This window comes from Pelodiscus sinensis, chromosome 1, assembly GCF_052426305.1.
Source record: "Pelodiscus sinensis isolate ZL-2025 chromosome 1, ASM5242630v1, whole genome shotgun sequence".
In the NCBI taxonomy this organism is placed as follows: Eukaryota; Metazoa; Chordata; order Testudines; family Trionychidae; genus Pelodiscus; species Pelodiscus sinensis.
In genome coordinates this window covers 238,326,247-238,345,816 of record NC_143052.1, presented here as the reverse complement: position 1 = coordinate 238,345,816, position 19,570 = coordinate 238,326,247, and the positions used below count along the sequence as shown (strand labels likewise).

The window sequence follows — 19,570 nt, the reverse complement described above, 5'->3', positions numbered from 1 at the left end:
CTGCTGGCCTGATGGCATGGCTTCTACCACAGCCAAGGCTGCGTGGTAGGTGGGTTCCTGCTGCTGGGAGTCAGAACCATGGGCAGTGAGATTGCTGCTACCAGGGGTCAGAGCTGCAGGCAGGCAGGTTACTGTGCTGGGAATTGGGGTTGCGGGAGGGTTGCTGTTCCGAGCGTTGGGGCCGCAGGTGGGTAGTTTGCTGCTCCCAGCAGTTAGCACCGTGGACGGGTGAGCTGCTGCTGCCGGGGGTGAGAACTGCGGCCACATGGTGGGTGGACTAATGGCAGTTACTGAGATACTTAGGCCCCAGTTCTGCCAGCACAGACTTCTATGCTCACACAATCACACTGATATCCCTTTGCATGTTGGGACCTTCCTTGATAATAGGTTTGATGAACATTTTTCACCTGTTTCTTACTCATTTGGAATTAGCCATTGCCAGAGGCAGGATGCCAGATTAGATGAACCATTGATTCATTTCTGCCCCCTAAACAGGAAAATATCTGGGTTTTGCTGGGTTTTGTTTTAAACTAGATGAAGGGAGAAATAAAGAAAATATAGGGGGTTTTTCTGAAACTGAGAAAAAATGAGTGTAAAATGAGAGTGTTTAGAATTCACCATATTTTAAATAACGGAGGTTGTAATATACTTGCATACCTAGATATATAACTGAAATCATTACATTCTGCCATACCAACTATTATGACCTCCCGGATGTTCTCTTTCCAACATTCTACTATATATAAAGAGATTCTCCAAAGTCAAGCAATATGGGTTAATGCTTGTAAAACAACATTTACAAACACTGTTTATTATTTGATCATGCTCTGTGTATCCTTAGAAGCCTCACAATACAGATAAAACAATTAATATTTTTGTTTCTCTTGTGCCCCAGAACCATTTTTCACTCCAGTGGCACAAAAGTACCCTAAAGGCAGTGATCTCACTACCCTACTTGGGTCTTGTTCCCAGTGTAAGTAGGGGGCTCCCTATCTAGCTTAGAGCCAATGAAATGGCTCTGGATATACCCCCCTTAGAGCTCCTGGAATAGGGGCATTTTGGAGGAAAACTAAAGCAGTGCTACACTGTGCTTATTCTTGGCCTACTATGACTTCTATAGACAGTAGACAGTGCAGATTTAGAGCAGCCTAGAAGCTAATCCTACATACTGAAAACTTTGCAGTATTAATTTTCTCTTTATTTGACTTCATATTAAATAAACATTTAAAGTGTGTGTGTGTGTATGTGTGTGTGTGTGTGTGTGTTAGCACTTTTGTTCTAACCTCTCTAATACCCTGAGAAGATATTTCCATGTGTTGACATTTAAGAATCCCCAAACTTGGACTGAGTTCAACAAATATCAGACAAAGTATTCAGGATTTATTTAGTATGAACTTTTCAACTCAGATTTATGGATTAGGGAGTGTGTGTGTTATTCAATATGTTTATCTTTTGTGTTTTTAACCGAGATGCTCGTTAATGGAAGATAAAGGTAGTAACATTTTAATATTGCAGATGATTTGCGGGGGCGGGGGGGGGGGAGAATTACTAAGTGTAAAGAAAAGACACAAAACTGTCTTCATGAAGAATGTAATTGCACCATAGCAAATTAAGGTAAAACTTTCTCAGTGAAAATTTGTTTTAAAAATGTGTTGAAAGTTAGTGGAAAGGCCAATGTAGGAACTGTGTTTCTTTTCGTGCTCAAGTATAACTTCTATACAGCTGAAAATTTTCTAACTACAGCTTGGACCTCCCTGGTCCCGTATCCTTGGGACCGGAGTGGTCCCAAACAATGGGGTTTGCTGGACCAGGGGAGATCAATGCTCCTCTCTGGACTGTGAGGGTCCTCAAAGTTTGGGCTTCCCTCACCACTTCTGGCCCCATGCCAGGGCTTCCAGGGTCAGCCTATTCAGGCTGGGATTCCCGCCAGCCACCGCCGGCCCCTCTCTGCCGGGGTTCGAGCTGAGACTGGAAGGGCATAACAAGTGGGACTCCAAAGGGGCCTGTTTTGGGACTGGTTCTGTTCAATATCTTCATCAACGATTTAGATCAGTGGTTCTCAAACTTTTTGGGCTCTGGAGTCCTTTATATGTGTAAAAATGTATGTGGAGCCCCAGTGGTCCACTGATTATATGTGTTGTACCTATCGATGTTTCCAGTTTGTCAACCTCGCAGAGCCCCTGGAGATGTCTCGTGGAGCCCTGAGGCTCCGTGGAGCACAGTTTGAGAAACATTGATTTAGATGATAGCATAGAGAGTACACTTATTAAGTTTGCAGATGATACCAAGCTGGGGAGGTTTCAAGTGCTTTGGATGATAGGGTGATAATTCAAAATGATCTGGACAAACTAGAAAAATGGTCTGAAGTAAATAGGATGAAGTTTAATAAGGACAAACACAAAGTACTCCACTTAGGAAGGAACAATCGATTTCACACGTACAGAATGGGAAGTGATTATCTAGAAAGGAGTACTGCTGAAAGGGATTTGGGGATCATCGTGGACCACAAGTTAAACATGAGTCAACCATGTGACACTGTTGCAAAAAAAGCTAACCTGATTCTGGGATGCATTAACAGGAGTGTTATGAGCAAGACACGAGAAGTCATTCTTCCGCTCTACTCTGTGCTGACTAGGCCTCAGTTGGTGTATTGTGTCCAGGTCTGGACATCACATTTCAAGAAAGATGTGGAGAAACTGGAGAGGGTCCAGAGAAGAGCAACAAGAATGATTAAAGGTCTAGAGAACATGACCTATGAAGGAAGACTGAAAGAATTGGGCTTGTTTAGTTTAGAAAGGAGGAGACTGAGAGGGGACATGATAGCAGTTTTCAAGTATCTAAAAGGGTGCTACAAGGAAGAGGGAGAAAAATTGTTCTCCATGGCTTCTGATGATAGGACAAGAAGCAATGGGCTTAAACTGCAGCAAGGGAGGTTTAGGTTGGCCATTAAAAAAACTTCTTAACTGTCAGGATGGTTAAACAGTGGAATAAATTGCCTAGGGGGGATTGTGGAATCTCCATCACAGGAGATATTTAAGAGCAGGTTAGATAGACATCTGTCACGGATGATCTAGACTGTGCTTGGTCCTGTCGTAAGGACAAGGGGCTGGACTCAATGACCTCTCGAGGTTCCTTCCAGTTCTAGTGTTCTATGCTTCTATGATTCCTGCTGGCTTTGCTGCTGCTGGGGTTCCAAGCCAGGGCCAGGGCTTCCTTCTGGCCACCTCTGGCCCCCCTTCCACCAGAGATATCCCCCAGCAGCTGCTAGTCCCACTTCCACCAGGTTTTCCATCTGGGGATTCCCTGCACCTGCTGCCGGCTCAGCTGCTGCCTGGTTTCTGGATGGGGTCGGGGCTTCCTCCAGGCCAGCCCTGGCCCCACTGCCGTTGGGTTCCCAGCCTGGGCTGGGGATTCCTTTCAGCCACCACAGGGGCTCCCCAGCCTGGGACTCCCCACCCACCACAGGACCAGCCCTTGCCAGCCCACCTGGGGCTTCTTAGCACTCACGGACTCCCAGCTGGCTCGTGCTCCTCGCCTCTAGGGCTCTCTTGTCCAGCAACATCTGTGATTCTTCCTTCTGGACAATGGATGTTGCCAGACCAGAGAGTCCTGGGTTTGGGAGGTTCAACCTGTAGAATTTGATATTTAGTATAAACCCAATGGGCCAGAAGTTACACTGGTGTGAGAGCAGAATTAAGAAAGCCCTGGTTTTTCCCCAGTGTCACTGATGGAGCCTTGAGGATCTCTATTTGTTTATGGATATCTGATATTCCCTGTATGCCCTGTGTCATAGCTACTACTCCTTTTCTAAACTGAAGAGTCCTGCAGCTGGCAGAGCATTTAATTTTGCCTCATACACAGGACTGAATTAACATATAGGCAAATTAGGCATGGTGCTTAGAACCCAGATTTGGGGAGTGAGGTGAGCCAGGGCAATTTGGTTAATGAAGGGGCAGGTGGTCCCAATATGAATGGCACTGTGATTTTGTGAACTAGGTCATAACACCACTCACTCAAATTACGGAATGGCAGCTGGGCTAAATTTGAGTGAGTGATGTTGTGACCTGCTGCAGGGGGTCATATTAGAAGCTAGAGGCCCAGAGCAGCAGTTCACAACTGCCAGGACATGGACTAGTGCCGGGCCACAAACTGCTGGCTGCCAGGCCGCAGCAGCTGTCGGAGCTGAAGTCAGCTGTTTGCAGTGGCTCTGAGAGCTAGGACTGGGGTACATATTTTGGCAGACCAATAACATTTTATTTGTGTATTTGCATATTCAGCATTTACATAATGAATATGCAAATGTGCTAATAAAATGCTACCTGTCTGCCAAAAGTTTGTGAATGGGTATGTTGGTCAGTGGTATAAAAACGGTTAGGAACCACTGCACTAAACCTCCTCTCTAAGACATCCAGTCTATGTCCACACTAGCAAATTTACAGCTGCATTGCTGTACTGATGCAGCTGCGTTGCTGTAAAATCACTTGTGTAGCTGCTTTATGTTGTTGGGAAAGAGCTCTCCGGTCAACATCATAAAAGACACCTCAACGAGTGGCAGTAGGTATGTCAGCAGAAGCTTTTCTGCAAACAGCACTGTGCACATTACCACTTGTACCAGAGAAATTTATGTTGTTCGGGGATGTGTTTTTTCACACCCCTGAGCGACATTACCACTTATGCTAGCATTAAGTGGTAATGTCAACATGCCCTACAATGAAAAAAAATACTGTTTCTACTGAAATCTAAAGGGTTATTTAAAATATTACAATCTCTTTATTGTACTTTCATGGATGACTGTGAATATAATTTCCAAATCATACAGATTGGTACTTTATTTAAAATGTCACAGTAACACGGTTAACTAAATGACAACATGTGGCATTAATAATACACCTGGCCTGAGGCCAACAATAAACATTTCTAGTTAATATTTATAAAACTGACAGGCAGATTAAAAATTGTGTGTATCAAATGGCAGGAGGCAGTGGTAGACCTTAAAAAATACACCAGTGTTTCTTTCAAAGCCATTGCACATTACTCATATACCAACAGCTTTCAGAGATTTTTTTAAGAATTAAGTTATATTTTTTTAAAAATAGGCTTGCATTTCAAAGCCCAAGTCACTCACTGGACTTGTACTACATCTATTGTTTCTCGCTCTTGCTTGCTTGAAACACTGAATATTCTCACATTTGTTTAACTGCTTACATTTGACTTTTGAGATGATTTTAGCATTCTTTACAATTTTTTAAAAATAGTTTCCTTTCAATCTCTTTGACAAAGAGAACATCACCAATGTAGGGAATACCCACACCAACTCACCTTTCTAATGAAGACCATCAGAAGACCTATAAAGGAACACAAACATATGTTTGAAAAATCTGAGAAAAAAATTAAAAGAGAATTGTTGTAGAAAGCTATTGTGGGCCAGAAATTAAATCAAAAGGGTCCATCTTAAATATGCACTGCAAACAGAAAATGAAGCCACCAGTAATATATGGAACAAGAAAGTTATCTTAACAACACTTTAATTAAATCTCGATCCTTTGCTGAGCTGCAATTCTTATTTTGCTTTGGCACTGCATATCTGACCTGTTTGATATCCTGTGTTGTGTTGTAAGGAAGAAGGGAAAAGAGACATGAAGGAACTTCACCTGTACATTTTCTAAGCTGAGAGGTACTAGTTTTAGCAATCAATCACAGGATCTGCACGCGAAAAATTTATTCAAAACTTTGAAATTGTATCCTACTCTTCCTGCCTTAGATACTAAGGAGAACAATGTTTCTTTTAAAAATGCTGATGTGTTCACTAATTCATGACCACAAATATATCTGGTTACTCCCCTTTCATAACCTCTCTAATCTCCTTCTTCCTATTGTGATCTGTGAGGAGACCAATTTCAGTGGAAAACACAATGGCTTGAGTAATAAAGTCTAACTAAAAAACAATACAATTTCAGGGTAGAAAGGGACTTATGCTTATATAAAACATGGTAACTCTAATATTAAAGTTTTGCTCAGTTACAAAATTATTCACCAAGGGTACGTCTAGACAGCGGCGCTATTTCGGATACCAGAAGTATCCCGAAAGAGCAATCCCACATCTTTAAATATGCCCATTTCTAAATATATTTCAAAATAATGGGTGCGCTGTTCCGGCATTCCTGTAAAACTTGTTCCATGAGGGTTAAGGGATTTGTCGGAATAGCGCTTTATTTGAAAATTACCATGAAATAAGCTACGCAATTTTCATAGCACAAATTGCGTAGCTTATTTTGAGGTAAGGATACTGTGTAGATGCACCCCTAGTCATTTCACAGAAGAGGAAAAATACATTGTACCTTGAACACGTACATTATGAAAGAATTATGAGGAAAAATATGTTCTTGCCTTCACTTAAGAAGGCTTTACATGGAGCAGTTTGCTTTGAGGATATTATTATGTGATGCAGAATTGACCTTTGTGGAAAGATCAAGATCAAGCTGAGAAGTCCCCCAATCCTGTTTCTAATTCATGCAAGTTTATTAAATTAGGGGGGGTTCATAATAATCAAGTCAAACCAACTAAAATTATTTTTTTGAACTCAGAAGAAAAGTGCTAAATATTTTCCCTGTAAATTCTCCTCCGGGCTTTTTTTAAAGCTCTGCATAGGCATGCAGTTCCCCCTCCCTGCCCATGCACTGCTTTAACCAGTAACATATATCCCTGAGCTTTGTCCGGAACACTCTTCCTTTGCATCGGCTATCGAACATTCGTTTCATAAACAAATGAGCAGGTATCCACCTCCCCCGTAAGGTTCAGACACTCATGATCCATGCAAGGTAATCCTTTTACATTTCTCACAGAATATCTCAACTGTACATCCGTTTGCGCAAGCTGAGGCATTTGTTTTCAAGAACAGCCTCTAAAGTTGCACCTACAATATTAAAGGCTGGATTAAAAATCAGGGTCAATGGATACATTGAGACAGCTCCTCATCAGGGCCATCCCTAGGCATACGCAAAATATACGGTTGTGTAGGATACCCAAAAAATTGGGGCATCCAGTTCTTGGGTGCCCCTAGACAACCGTGCATCTGCTTGTATACCTGAAGAGGGCACTAACAGCCTCTGCTGGTTCCTCTCTAGCTTTTCCCAGCAGCTGCTCCCTGTCCCCTCCCCCACATGCTTCTGTCAGCCAGCGGAAACTGGCTACCCAGGGCTCCCTGCTGCCAAACTGGAGGCAGAGAGGACCCTCCAGCCTCTGCAGCTTTGCTGTGGCCCAAGGGAAGCCCTTAAGTCCTGGTAAATTGCAGGGGCCAGTGGGGGACAAAGGAAGCAGTGTGGGGAGGCAGGAGGGAAGACCCAAATCACAGACCCCCAGCAGAAGTTGCATGTGGGGAAGGAAGCTCCAAGCCCCTGGCAGAAGCTGCAAGGGGGGGCCCTCAGAGCCCCATAATTTAGAAGGATGGCCTGGAAATTCATCTCCTCTTGAGCTGCTTTGTTCCACTCTGGGGGTATGTCTAGACTGCATGCCTCTGTCGCCAGCTGTTTGTCGGCTCAGCGTGGCCCAGCTGATCAGCTGTTTGTCGGCTCAGCGCGGCAGCCATGTAAATTTAAATGAAGCGGCGATTACTTAAATCGCCGCTTCATTTTCCTATGCCTGGTAGCCTAATCTACATGCCTCTGGCGACAGAGGCATGTAGTCTAGACGAACCGTGGTTGAACTAAGCAGCTATGCAGTCAGCTTAACCAGTCTTTTAAGGATACCTCCTAGTGCTGAGGGGAATCTTTGGGTGTCATACTGCCATGATAGTGGCTTTATATCACTCCCTCCTGGTCTCATCCTTGCAGTGAGGCTGGAGAGAGTGTCTTTATATCCACAATACATGCTGCTGGAACAGCTCATTGCAGTTGTGAGCATCCAACACAATCTAGAGGGGTTCTGAGGCTGCTCTAGTTTGCCTAGGAAACTGGTCCAGCAGTAGGATAAAATATGGCTTCACAATGCCATTGTGCACACCGCTCAGCAATTTCTCTAAGCCAGTATGTCTGTGTTACACGTCGAGATTTAACTTAGCTTTCTTTAGCTTTGATGACTCCAGGCTTCTGGACCAGGAACATTTTATTGTGAAAGAAAAGGAAAAAGCACAGGCTTCATCAGAGTCATCCTGGCCACAGCACAAATTAGGGCAGCTGCCGCAGACCCCATGCACTTGGGGATCCCACAGTGGCCACCCCACCAGTGTATGAATGGGAGGGACCCGAGGGATTATGAGGGGCCTGGCATGGTGGCAGTGGGAGTTGCCCTCCCCTCCCCAATACATACACTCACCACATGGGCAGCAGGAAATGGAGCAGCCCAGCAGCCTGCTCCAATCCACTGTGCTGCTCTCTCAAAGCCCTTTGCATGCCACTTCTTAGCGGTGGCAGGAAGCAGAGCACTCCACCCCAGGGAGTTCCGCTTCCTGCTGCCGCAGAGACACGAGGCACAGTGGGGCAGGAGGGAGGTGCAGCAGGGAAGAGCAAGTTGCTGGGCCGCTTCGGCTCCTGCCACCCACGTGGTGAGTAGGGGGACTCCTGCTGCTGCTGTGTCAGGCCCCCATAATCCCCTGGGGCCATGTTGCTCAAGGGCGGGGACAAGGAGGTAGAGCTTGGGGAAGGGGTGGAGTGGAGGCAGGGGAGATGTGGGGCCTACAACAGGGGGTTGCCCCAGGCCCCACACCTGGAGCACTGTGGGGGGAGGTTGCCCTGGGATCTCTTGGAATAGCCCTGAGCTTCATTATGTCCAACTTTTAAGGGTATGTTTACACTTGTCCCCTAGTTCGAACTAGGGAGGCAAATGAAGCATACCGAAGTTGCTAATGAAGCGTGGGATTTAAATATCCCACGCTTGATTAGCATATTTGCGGCCGGTCGCCATTTTAAAATGCCAGTAGCCCAAATTAACTCGCCGCATGTAGACGCGGTAGTCCGATCCAAAACCCTTCCCTTGAATTAACTGTTACTCCTCGTGCAATGAGGAGTAACAGTTAATTTGAGGGAAAGATTTTGGATCGGACTACCGCATCTACACGTGGCGAGTTAATTCGGGCTACTGGCGTTTTAAAATGGTGACTGGCCGCCAATATGCTAATCAAGTGCAGGATATTTAAATCCCGTTCTTCATTAGCAATTTCAATATGCTTCATTTGCCTCCATAGTTCGAACTAAGGAGCAAGTGTAGACATGCCAAAAAAGTAACTTGCACTTTTAGGGTAAGGTGTAAATAAACAAAAAGAGGGGGAAAATAAGCCATTAACGATACCAACTTCATAAACTATGGAGGAAAACAACTCCCTGAAGAACATAACAACAACAACCACCAAGACGACAAATCCTTATTTTTTCCAGTTTCCTAAGTTTAAAAATGCTTCTAGTTTCACAAAAGACAACAATAAAGAAAATAGATCTGCAGTCATTCCATTTTCCAGCAAGCAGATTTCACATTTTGGAAAACTCCCTGTTGACTCTAGGTTGTACTTTTCCAGGAAAAATATTATTCCTTTGAGATCATGATTAAGTTGTTCAACTTCCTTTCAAGAAAGAAATGTAAATAGCAATCTCTTCAACCAGATAGGGTGGGATTTTTTTTCATTTTGTGTTAGAAAATCTGATATTTAAGGATCAGAAACTGATTTGTTTCAGAAGGTTTTGTCTGACATGAACAGAACAAGTTTTATGAATAAGTCTTTGAAAACAGTGAAATAGGAACCTCTCTGGGTATTACACTCTGTATGACCTCATAGCTGGAAAAACAAGAACATCATCAATTATAATTGAAAAGAGATTTTGAGGGAGTTGAGGTGAGCAGGGTAAGTGTTCAAACAAGATTTTCTCACTGTGCCACTGTTAATGTTCTGTCTCATTGATGATAGATAAATGTTAGCATTCCTTGGTTCGTTCTTCTCTCTTTTACTCACCAGTATAATTTAATACAAAGGAAGTTTGTCCAAATTATCGGTGAGTCTTTACATGAACAGTTAAAGGTTAGCTTTTCCAGTGTATTTTTAAAATTGCCTTTTCATGATAGAGGAATCAGTTCAAACTCTGAGAATCTATACATTTAAGCTATGTCTAGACTACAGGGTTTTTTCGAAAAAAGTGGCCTTTTTTCGAAAAAATTTCACCTGCATCTGGACTGCCATCTCATTCTTTCGAAATTAAATAGAAAGAACATGGCGTTTTTTTCGGCAGCGGGAAACCTCATTTTATGAGGAAGAAACCTTTTTTCAAAAGAGCTCTTTTGGAAAAAAAGGTGTTCTTAACTGCAAACAGGGCTTTTTTGAAAGAGGGTGGCCAGTTTGGTGGGTGCTCTCTTTCAAAAAAACGAATCGCTTTTTTGAAAAAGTTGTGGCTGTCTAGACAATCTCTTTTGAAAGAAGCGTGTATTAGAGGTAAATGCCGTTAGATAAGTCAAATATTCTGATTATTCAACCTATGCAAAAAATGCAACATCTTGCTGGGTTTTGGGTGTATATATTACTTCTTCATTTGAGGTTTATTTTGAAAAATGAGAATGGCTTGGATCTGGGTTTTGTCTGAAATGCCCAAAGACTTTGGGAGTTACCATGAACGAGGGGTGTTTTCTTTTTATTCACTCCTAGAAGGATCAATCTTTAAAATCATTTCCTGCACTAATATTTTGTTTGGAACTGCGATATGTCAGTCCCAGGTATCAGACAGTTCTAGAGTGTCATATACAGAAATAATGTGACAGTGTATCTGTTTGAGATGCCCATGGCAAAGCAGCAATGTAAGTAGCAGCAAAGTGGTTGTGACAGTTTTGACTCATATTTAGCACCTAGATAAAACTGAACTAAAACTAGTCCTAAAAAATGGAGGCATCCATGGTTCCATCCTTAGAGTAAATCCATTAACAAGTGGAATTAATACCAGAGACGAATGTGGAACAGTGATTTCTGCCAAGACCTATGTTAAGAAGGAATGACCTAGAAGACAGCACTGGCAAAGATAGAGCTGGAAAATGTATTTCTGTTAATGACTCAATTCTCAGGGGAAATACCTAAACGAGACTACTTGTTTCTCTGTGGCATTACAAAAAGCAAAGGTTATGTTGTTTTGTATGTAAAGCCTATTGTAAAGGAGATAGAATTGTCTTTGGCCCTTTTAAATAACTACAGCAAATCAATGTATTGTCAAGTAGGACCATTTATTTTTCTGAGCTGCATGAATAACAACCCTCCAACCCTGGCTATGTGATTCAGATTTGGATATGCTTGGACATTCTCCAAGCTTCCAACTATGCAAATTATTCCTTCTGTTTATTCTGTGGTTTTGGATTTCTACAGGATCTGTCCTACAAGGACCGGCACTGGCATGAAACCTGTTTCCACTGCTTCCAGTGCAAGAACTCATTGGTGGACAAACCTTTTGCTGCCAAAGAGGAGCATCTACTTTGTACCGAGTGCTACTCCAATGAATACTCTTCCAAATGCAATGAGTGTAAGAAGACTATCATGCCAGGTCAGGGTATACCACTTTTTCATTTGCCTGTACAGTACTTTAAAGGCCTGTCCCAAAGCCCAGCGAAGTCATTGACCGTCTCTGAACTTCATTTCATTTTGTCCCCTTTCTGTATATCCCCATAGGCTATTCATTTTGATCTAGATGTCCCTATATAAAGCCCAAAGAGTTTAGTTATACTAAAGCATTTCAGTCCTCAGGAAATTAAAATGTGTGCCCCTGGGAGACAGCAGGAGAGATGAAGGGTGTCCAAATGCCAAAGCCGCTAGAATGGCAGGACATTGGATGAGACAAAAACAAAACAAAAACAACCTGGATTAAATATAAAAAACTAACTCCAGCTACTTTTTTTTTTACCAAACCTCATTATAATACTGAATGTCCTAAGTCATAAGCTGATGGGCCAGTTGGGGATGTTATAACCTATGTTTTAAGTTATCCAGATCACCTAATTTATATAATAGAGCTCCAGACATCTATACACAAATGAGATGGATGTTAATACAAAGACAGGGAGAAAGTAAGTCTCAGTTCTATTTTGAATTCAGTTTTTGATAAGCATTAACATCATGCCATGATCAATTTGTAAATGATATATGCAGCAGGGACAGCCAAAGCTCTTACACAGCTGTCTAGCTTTGACTTTCTCTTATACAATCTCTTGCCAGGCTGCTGCCATTAGAAGAGCAGCATGGTGCTTGAAAAGTTTAACTTTTTACTTAAATAGCTAAATTGGGAACTAAATACTCCCTGTTTAGCTTTTTAATGAAAAGTGAAAAAAGCAGCCAGGCTACCTCCAAAGTGCACTTGAGTGCTGAATCTGAAGAGAGGGAACCATTTCCCTTCCAAGTTCAGCTATCCAAGAAACAACTGCCTCTCAATAGCCTGAAACATGTGTATATCATATGGTAACAGACCATTGACACATGCTCAAGCATTTACAATGCCACAGCATTCCATAACAATTTAAAGGCTTAAAAGGGCAGAGGGTTGAGGCTGGAGCTACAGATAAACAATAAAAACAGTTTTTCTCCTAACATTCAGGAATCCACATGTACGCCTGGTAATGCTCAGTGATATGATGTTATTCCAGCTGAATCCTTTCTGAATTTGCACTCTCCGGTCAACCATATAAAATTGGGGTGGGTGCCTGACAGGCTGTGACATAAAAATTGCAGGGGCTTGGGATAGAAGATAAGATGTATAAATAGAAATCATGCAAATATGTTTAAAAGCAGATGGCCAAAATTGCTCAGGGTTCCACATTTGTACTCTCTTTCTCCATCACCAACAGATGCATTTTTAAGGATAGAGATGTTACTTCTGTTTTATTAATCGAAAACTATTGCTAATTGTATCAATTTTAATTGTGGGGAGGGGTGTTCATGTTCATTAACATTATTTTAAATGAGTCATCTCCTAGCATTGGGCCTGCTCCATTTAATTTAAGTTTACAACCCAGACAGGAAATATGTTAATCAAAATTCCTCTACCACATCCCTGACTAATGTATGCAGCCAATGCCACCATCACGCTTGGTAATCAGGCTGCTCAACACTGTATGGACCATTGTGTGTAGAGAGCTACACATGCAGCATTCATCTTCTCTCTTACATAGTGTGCTGTACAAGTCGTGATGCAGCAACAGGATTAGGATTAGCAACAGTGACTAGGAGGATTAATTCATAAAGACCTAAAACAGACAGGAGAGATTAGATACATCTATAAATGGCTGCTGATGCTGCTCTTAGTCTTTACTTTGCTGCGCCAAATGTTCTATTTAGATTTCCTAAAGCAATTTTATGACATTACATTAAACTCCACAGGTTGAACCTCTCTAGTTTGGCACCCTCAGGACCTGACCAGACAAACCAGAAAATTTGCCAGACCACGGGAGGTCAATATTGTCTAACAGCATTGCCAACACATCCACTGCTTACTGGACTCTTAGAAGACATTTAGGAGTACTTAAAGCTAAATAATAGCACAGACTACTGAGAGCTAGGACTGGTGGCTGTAAACAAACTTTTATGGGACTGCAGGAAACTTGGCCAGATGATAAGTGGTCATCCAGCTAACTAAACTCATGCCAGACCATAGATGTGCCGGACTAGAGAGGTTCAATCTGTACAGTAATTAAAAGACTAATCATGCAGACTTCATACAGGCTAAACTCCCATTGACTTCAGTCTGGCAGATATCTAATTAACAAGGTAGCCTCAATGAGTTATGTTTCACTGTCATCACCACCACAGTTAGAGCCCAATCCATCTTACCTCCCAACCAAATATGTGAAAATGAGTATGTTGCCCTGGCATGCAAATCTTCCCAGATTCCTCTCATTAATCGCTCAGCATTTCTTTTCTTCAGGGACTGATTCTGTTGCTCCTTTGTCTCATCTGAAAATTGCACCAGTGCTAAGTATCTGATTAGTTTATTATTAATATAATGCTCTAATAAAAAGTGATAAACATTGAGGCACTGAGGTGTTATGAAGCAAGATAATTCTCAATTAACATATTTCTATGCTGCCTTGAACCAGCAATTTCTTTATTGTTTAATTTGTAGTTAATGAAACATGCCCTATCATATATCTCAGGGCACATTTTAGAAAAATATAAGAAGAGAAAAGTAAGTGAAGCCTGAAGGAATTAAAAACAGGGCTATTAAAGGAAATAATCTAAAATTGGGGTGGGGGGAAGGAGGAAGGTGGAGAGATTCTAGGACAAATATTTTTGGCTTCCACTGAAACCAGCCAATAAAGGATAGAATCTGTCCTTTAACCACCCTCTAATACCTGATTAGCTTATTGTAAACAGAGCATTTTAAAAGGTAAATATAAGATCCATGCATTTTGTTTAACAAAACAAAAATTTTGCTCCCAATCTGGCTTACCTCTGATCTAAGTAGTTGACATACAGAAAAATATGCATCAGAATATGAAGATGTTTGCTTACAAAAATGTGGTGTTTGTGATATTGTCTGGAATGGCAAAGAATATGCCTCTGAAATGCTTGCTTCAGTGAGGGCAAGGAGAGGGCTTATGTTTCTGACAAAAAATTAAGATTGTTTCATGTTTTTTCTCCTTCTTTTCTCAACAAAAAGCATGGTTTAAAGGTTATTGAGCTCAAAGAAAGTTTGAATGGGCATGCAGCCAGCCAATTATGCGCACAGGGTCAGATGCTGCACCATTTCAATCAGAGAAGATTGTGTTATCGATTTTATTATAGACTTTAAAGGAATAGAGCAGATGTGATGGGTATGTCCTAGCCCAACATTTTCTTGGAAGAGGGTCAGGGACTAACATAATTGGCCTTTCCACCAGACTCACCCATTTGTGTTTCTATCTGAGGCACAAACACAGAGCAGAAATTAAGTGAAGAAATAACCGTAGGACTTACGTAAAATGGTGTGGAACAGAGCAAAAGTAAGGCTAAAAATGAAGCATTCACTAGAATTCCTAATGAATGAATTCTCACAGTGCCAGCTGAAGGAAGCCAGAGGCTCTCTGGTTTTAGTAGTAGCCCCTTCTCTCTCATTACCATAACTCACATGAACTGGAAACTTCCTCTGTGAACAGCACCCAACTGGAAAACTGAATAGGTTTTACACCTAATCACTACGCAGATTCTAGCTAGCAGTAGAACCAATTCAAAAGCATCTGAAGCACCAATCGCTAAAACTGCTATAGCTGCAGCAAGAACAGTTTCATTTGGGGCTCTGGTTTCATGACAGGTACCCGCAAGATGGAATATAAGGGCAACAGCTGGCATGAGACCTGCTTCATCTGCCATCGTTGCCAGCAGCCAATTGGAACGAAGAGCTTCATCCCCAAAGACAATCAAAACTTTTGTGTCCCCTGCTATGAAAAGCAGTTTGCCATGCAGTGTGTCCAGTGTAAGAAGGTATTATTCTTAACTTATCTATCTCAAATTTACAAATACCTACCAAACTGATGGAGGGATTTTTGTTTTTCTGTGTATGAGATAAAGATGTTATGAAAAAATGATAAAAATCAACTGATCTTAGGAAATGCAGTAGCACTTTAGGGTCCAATCCTGCAAAGCCTTATTAACAAGCTCAATGCTCAAAGCTCAATGCTTGCTACCATGAAATGTCTCCCACAAGGGAGGGGCATCTTTAGTCCAACATCTTCAGGCCGTGTCCAGACTCAGGGGTTTTTTCGGGAAAAGTAGCCTTTTCCTGAAAAAACTTCCCCTGCGTCCAGACTCAAGCCGCGTTCTTTCGAAATTATTTCGAAAGAACGCGGCTTTTCTTTCGATGGCGGTAAACCTCAATTTACGAGGAAGAACGCCTTCTTTCGAAAGTTCCTCTTTCGAAAGAAGGCGTTCTTCAATGTAAAGAGGCCGTCTTCGAAAGAGAGCATCCAGACTCGCTGGGTGCTCTCTTTCGAAAAAGCGGATTTCTCTTTCGAAAGATCCACCTGCAGTCTAGACGCGATCTTTCGAAAGAGGCTCTTTCGAAAGATGCTTTCGAAAGAGCCTCTTTCGAAAGAAGCCTGCAGTCTAGACATAGCCTTAGTGTTGGAAAGGCATCCCAGGTGAAATTTTCAAATGAAAACACTCAGCAGTGATCCAACTCGGCGCCCACTGAAATCAATATTTTCTCATTGATTTCAACAGGAGCTGAGTAAAGCTAATGCCGAGCACTCTTGGAAACCCCAACTATAAAGATCAAGAGGGAAAAAGAAAGAGTTGCCATGTTTATTGCATATATTTTCTGAAATCAACATTTTTAAAGTCATTACTCAGTAACAAGCGTTACTGAGGATCAGACCAATTGTTTGCACAACATATTTCCTATCATTCATACATCACCATTCTATAGCGAATTACAATTTAAAAATACCAGAGAAAAATAAATTAATGACTTGTTCCTGCAACCCAAAGTCTTGAGGCTAATTCCTTGCTCACACAGTTTAGTATCAGTGACTTCAGTGGGATTGTTTGAATAACTCATCATGTGATGAATATCCAGGGGTCAAAAAGATGCAAGCAAAGGAGAACAGACATGTTTTCAGTAGAGATTTGAAATTAAATGGTCTGTTGATGAGAAAAAATAAAAGGAGGATGTTTCAGACAGCAGCAGCTGCAGAGATGAGTTATTTCACCCCCAGGGATGGGATTATGTGAAAGCACGGACAGGAAGCCAACACTGAGATGAGCATAAGGAAAGGAGTAGAGAAAAATAAGATAGTGAAGCAGGTTGGTATAAGGCAGGGGTCAGCATCCCTCAGCACATGGCCCATCAGGGTAATCCACTGGCAGACCACAAGACATTTTGTATATGTTGCCCATCCACAGGCACAGCCCCTGCTGCTTCCAGTGGCTGTGGTTCATTGAGATAATCATGAGGAAAAAAGGAGAGAAAAACATAGTAATGAAGCAGGATGGTGAAAGGAGGACAAAGAGGACAAATTTGAGCATGATTATAACATGAAAAGGGAACAAATAAGTTGTTTAACGATGAGATTTTGCATAATTGGGAAATACTGAAGGATAATCACTTATCCCAAACCAAGACTTCCCGTTCAAGGTCGGAGCTTGCCCGTAATCATAAATTATATTCCTGGATTATTTTTTTTAAAGTCATCCTCAGTAAGAAGGTGATCTCACAGACCCTCTTTTATTCATGGAAAAAACCCCACAGGCTATCACTACAGGAGGGGTAACTTACCGGGAGCAGCCCTGGCACAAGGAGTGCTTTGTTTGTACTGGATGCAAGAAGCAGTTGTCTGGACAGCGCTTTACCTCCCGGGACGAGTTTGCATATTGCCTGAGCTGTTTCTGCAATCTGTATGCCAAAAAGTGTGCTGGATGCACCAACCCCATCAGTGGTAGGTGGCTTACTACAATGATCTTCAGAAATGTGAAACAATTAATTGTAACGATTATTTGTTAGAAATATAGTGGCCATCAGGATAATTTAAGAGACCCAGAAATGGTCCCTATCTATCACATACCATATATATATATATATATATATATATATATCCTGAATTTGAGCACTTGTACTTGAGCAGTTTTTATAATCTTTGAAAACTGAAATTAATCCTAACTTTGAATTTTTCTCCTTTTTATTTGATTTCCAGGGAACATGTAGCTACATCCTAAGACAACTATGCATATAGTAGGATATACATACACCATTTGGTATTCAGCCTGCTTTTATTTCTGAGACACTACTGTGTCCACCAACAGTAACTTCCTTCCCAATAGAAACTACATTTAATTATGTTTCATTTTTGACTGCATGGAGGTTTTCCTGGGTTTTCAGGATAGGTGCCTAGAAATCACACCGCTTTGATGCACAGCCTTTCAGTATGAAAATATTAGAGAGAACAATTATACAGTGTTTTATCAACATTGGCTAAGCATAAAGATAACCCTATGGGGGTGGCCAATGCTTTAGACATACTAGATACACTGTCCAAGACTAAGGTTCCAAACTACAGCACGGAGCAAGTCTCTCATGTGACACTTGGATTGCTCTGCCCCCAGCCATTATTTCACTCTTTGCCTGTCTGCTCACACCTCTCTGGCCGTTACCAATCATCTGTTTTAGATGGCACACTTAGCACTTCTTTGCCATCATGGAAACTGCAGCATAAACATAGGCAGGAAATGCTGAATTTCCCCCTTTGAGTTTTTTTATACTAACTGCCCTTCCCTCCCAACTATGCAAAATACTCCTGAAAGAATCATCTCTCACCTGTCACTTCAACAATGTTCCACACATCCTTTCAGTCTCCTCACTCACTGTGATTGCACTGTGCCCTCGGCATCAGTTCAAACAGCTTCTCCTTGCTTTCAAGGTCATGCAACGCATAGGTCATATCAAAGCCTGGCCCCTTGTCCCCTGCACAGTCCCCCAACTACTACTTCCCCAGTGAGGTCATCCTCAATGGGCTCCCTCACCTCTTTCTCTCAAATATTTTTGCATTTTCTTCCCCTCTTTCTTGGCACATGCTCCTCAAAACTGTCAAACCATTATCTTCATTCTATTGAGTTCACTCAATTTTAGTTCGGCACCTTCAGCAATACAAGTTAACAAGTTTACATAACAAAATGTAAACCCCTAACTTTTCAAGACAAGTATGCCTATACTGAATAATAATGTTATCTTTATGTAGCCCATAACCTTCCTGTCTGTTCTGATTCCCTGGTATATGTTATATCTCATTTCTCTGTCAAATCCATCAGTTAAAATCCAGTTCCTATGTCCATTGAGTATCATGAAGATTAAGGGCTGGTTTATGCTAGAAAATGTACATCAAATCTGGTATATCACTCAGGGGTGTGAAAAATCCACACCTCTGAGTGACACAGTTAAGCTAGCCTAAATCCCCCTGTAGAACACACTAGGTTGATGGAAGGCTCTGGCCTCTTTGAGAGCTGAATTACCTATGCCGAAGGGAGAACCTCTCCCAATGGCAAAGGAAATATCTACATGGAAGCTCCACAGCAGTGCAGCTGTAGCATTTAAAGTGAAGATAAAGTGAGAGCCCTACTCACCATGGCTGCGTCTACACTGCCATGATTTAACACAAATACTTTTAACGGAAGAGTTTTTCCATTAAAAGTATTTGCACAAGAGAGTGTCTATACTGGCATGCTTTGTGCAAAAGCATCCGTGCCAGTGTAGACGCTCTCTTGTGCAAGAAAGCTCCGATGGCCATTTTAGCCATCGGGCTTTCTTGCACAAGAAATTAACATTGCTGTCTACACTAGCTTCTTGCACAAGAATACTTGTGCAAGAGGGCTTATCCCTGAGCAGGAGCGTCAGAGTATTGGCGCAAGAAGCACTGATTTTATACATTACAACATCAGTGTTCTTGCGCAAATACTCACGGCCAGTGTAGACACAGCCCATCTGTAAGGATGGCAAAATTAAGCTAAAGCACAGCAGGATTGGAATTCTCTTTCACAAAAAATTTCTTTCACTGCTTTACAGCGGATATCATTGGCAGTCCTCAAATAGAATTCTTGCACTAAGTCACCTGATGACTGGTACTCCATTGTTTTTCCTTATTGCTTTTGGTTTTTAAA

General features: G+C 41.9%; 1 protein-coding gene across 7 annotated transcripts in view; it reads left to right on the top strand.

Moving 5' to 3' along the window:
* Positions 1–19,570, top strand: part of FHL2 (four and a half LIM domains 2) — a 71,845-nt gene that overhangs the window by 51,397 nt on the left and 878 nt on the right. For 5 of the 7 annotated variants that reach the window (XM_014569284.4, XM_006114573.5, XM_089775396.1 and 2 more), the window contains exons 3-5: positions 11,327–11,501; positions 15,237–15,406; positions 17,172–17,358. In XM_014569284.4, the coding sequence (XP_014424770.1) occupies positions 11,327–11,501; positions 15,237–15,406; positions 17,172–17,358 (532 nt within the window). Of the gene's footprint in view, positions 1–9,672; positions 9,830–11,326; positions 11,502–15,236; positions 15,407–17,171; positions 17,359–17,613; positions 19,568–19,570 lie in introns of those variants that run through there. The other 2 variants (XM_089775398.1, XM_075917715.2) reach the window with 2 other exon arrangements.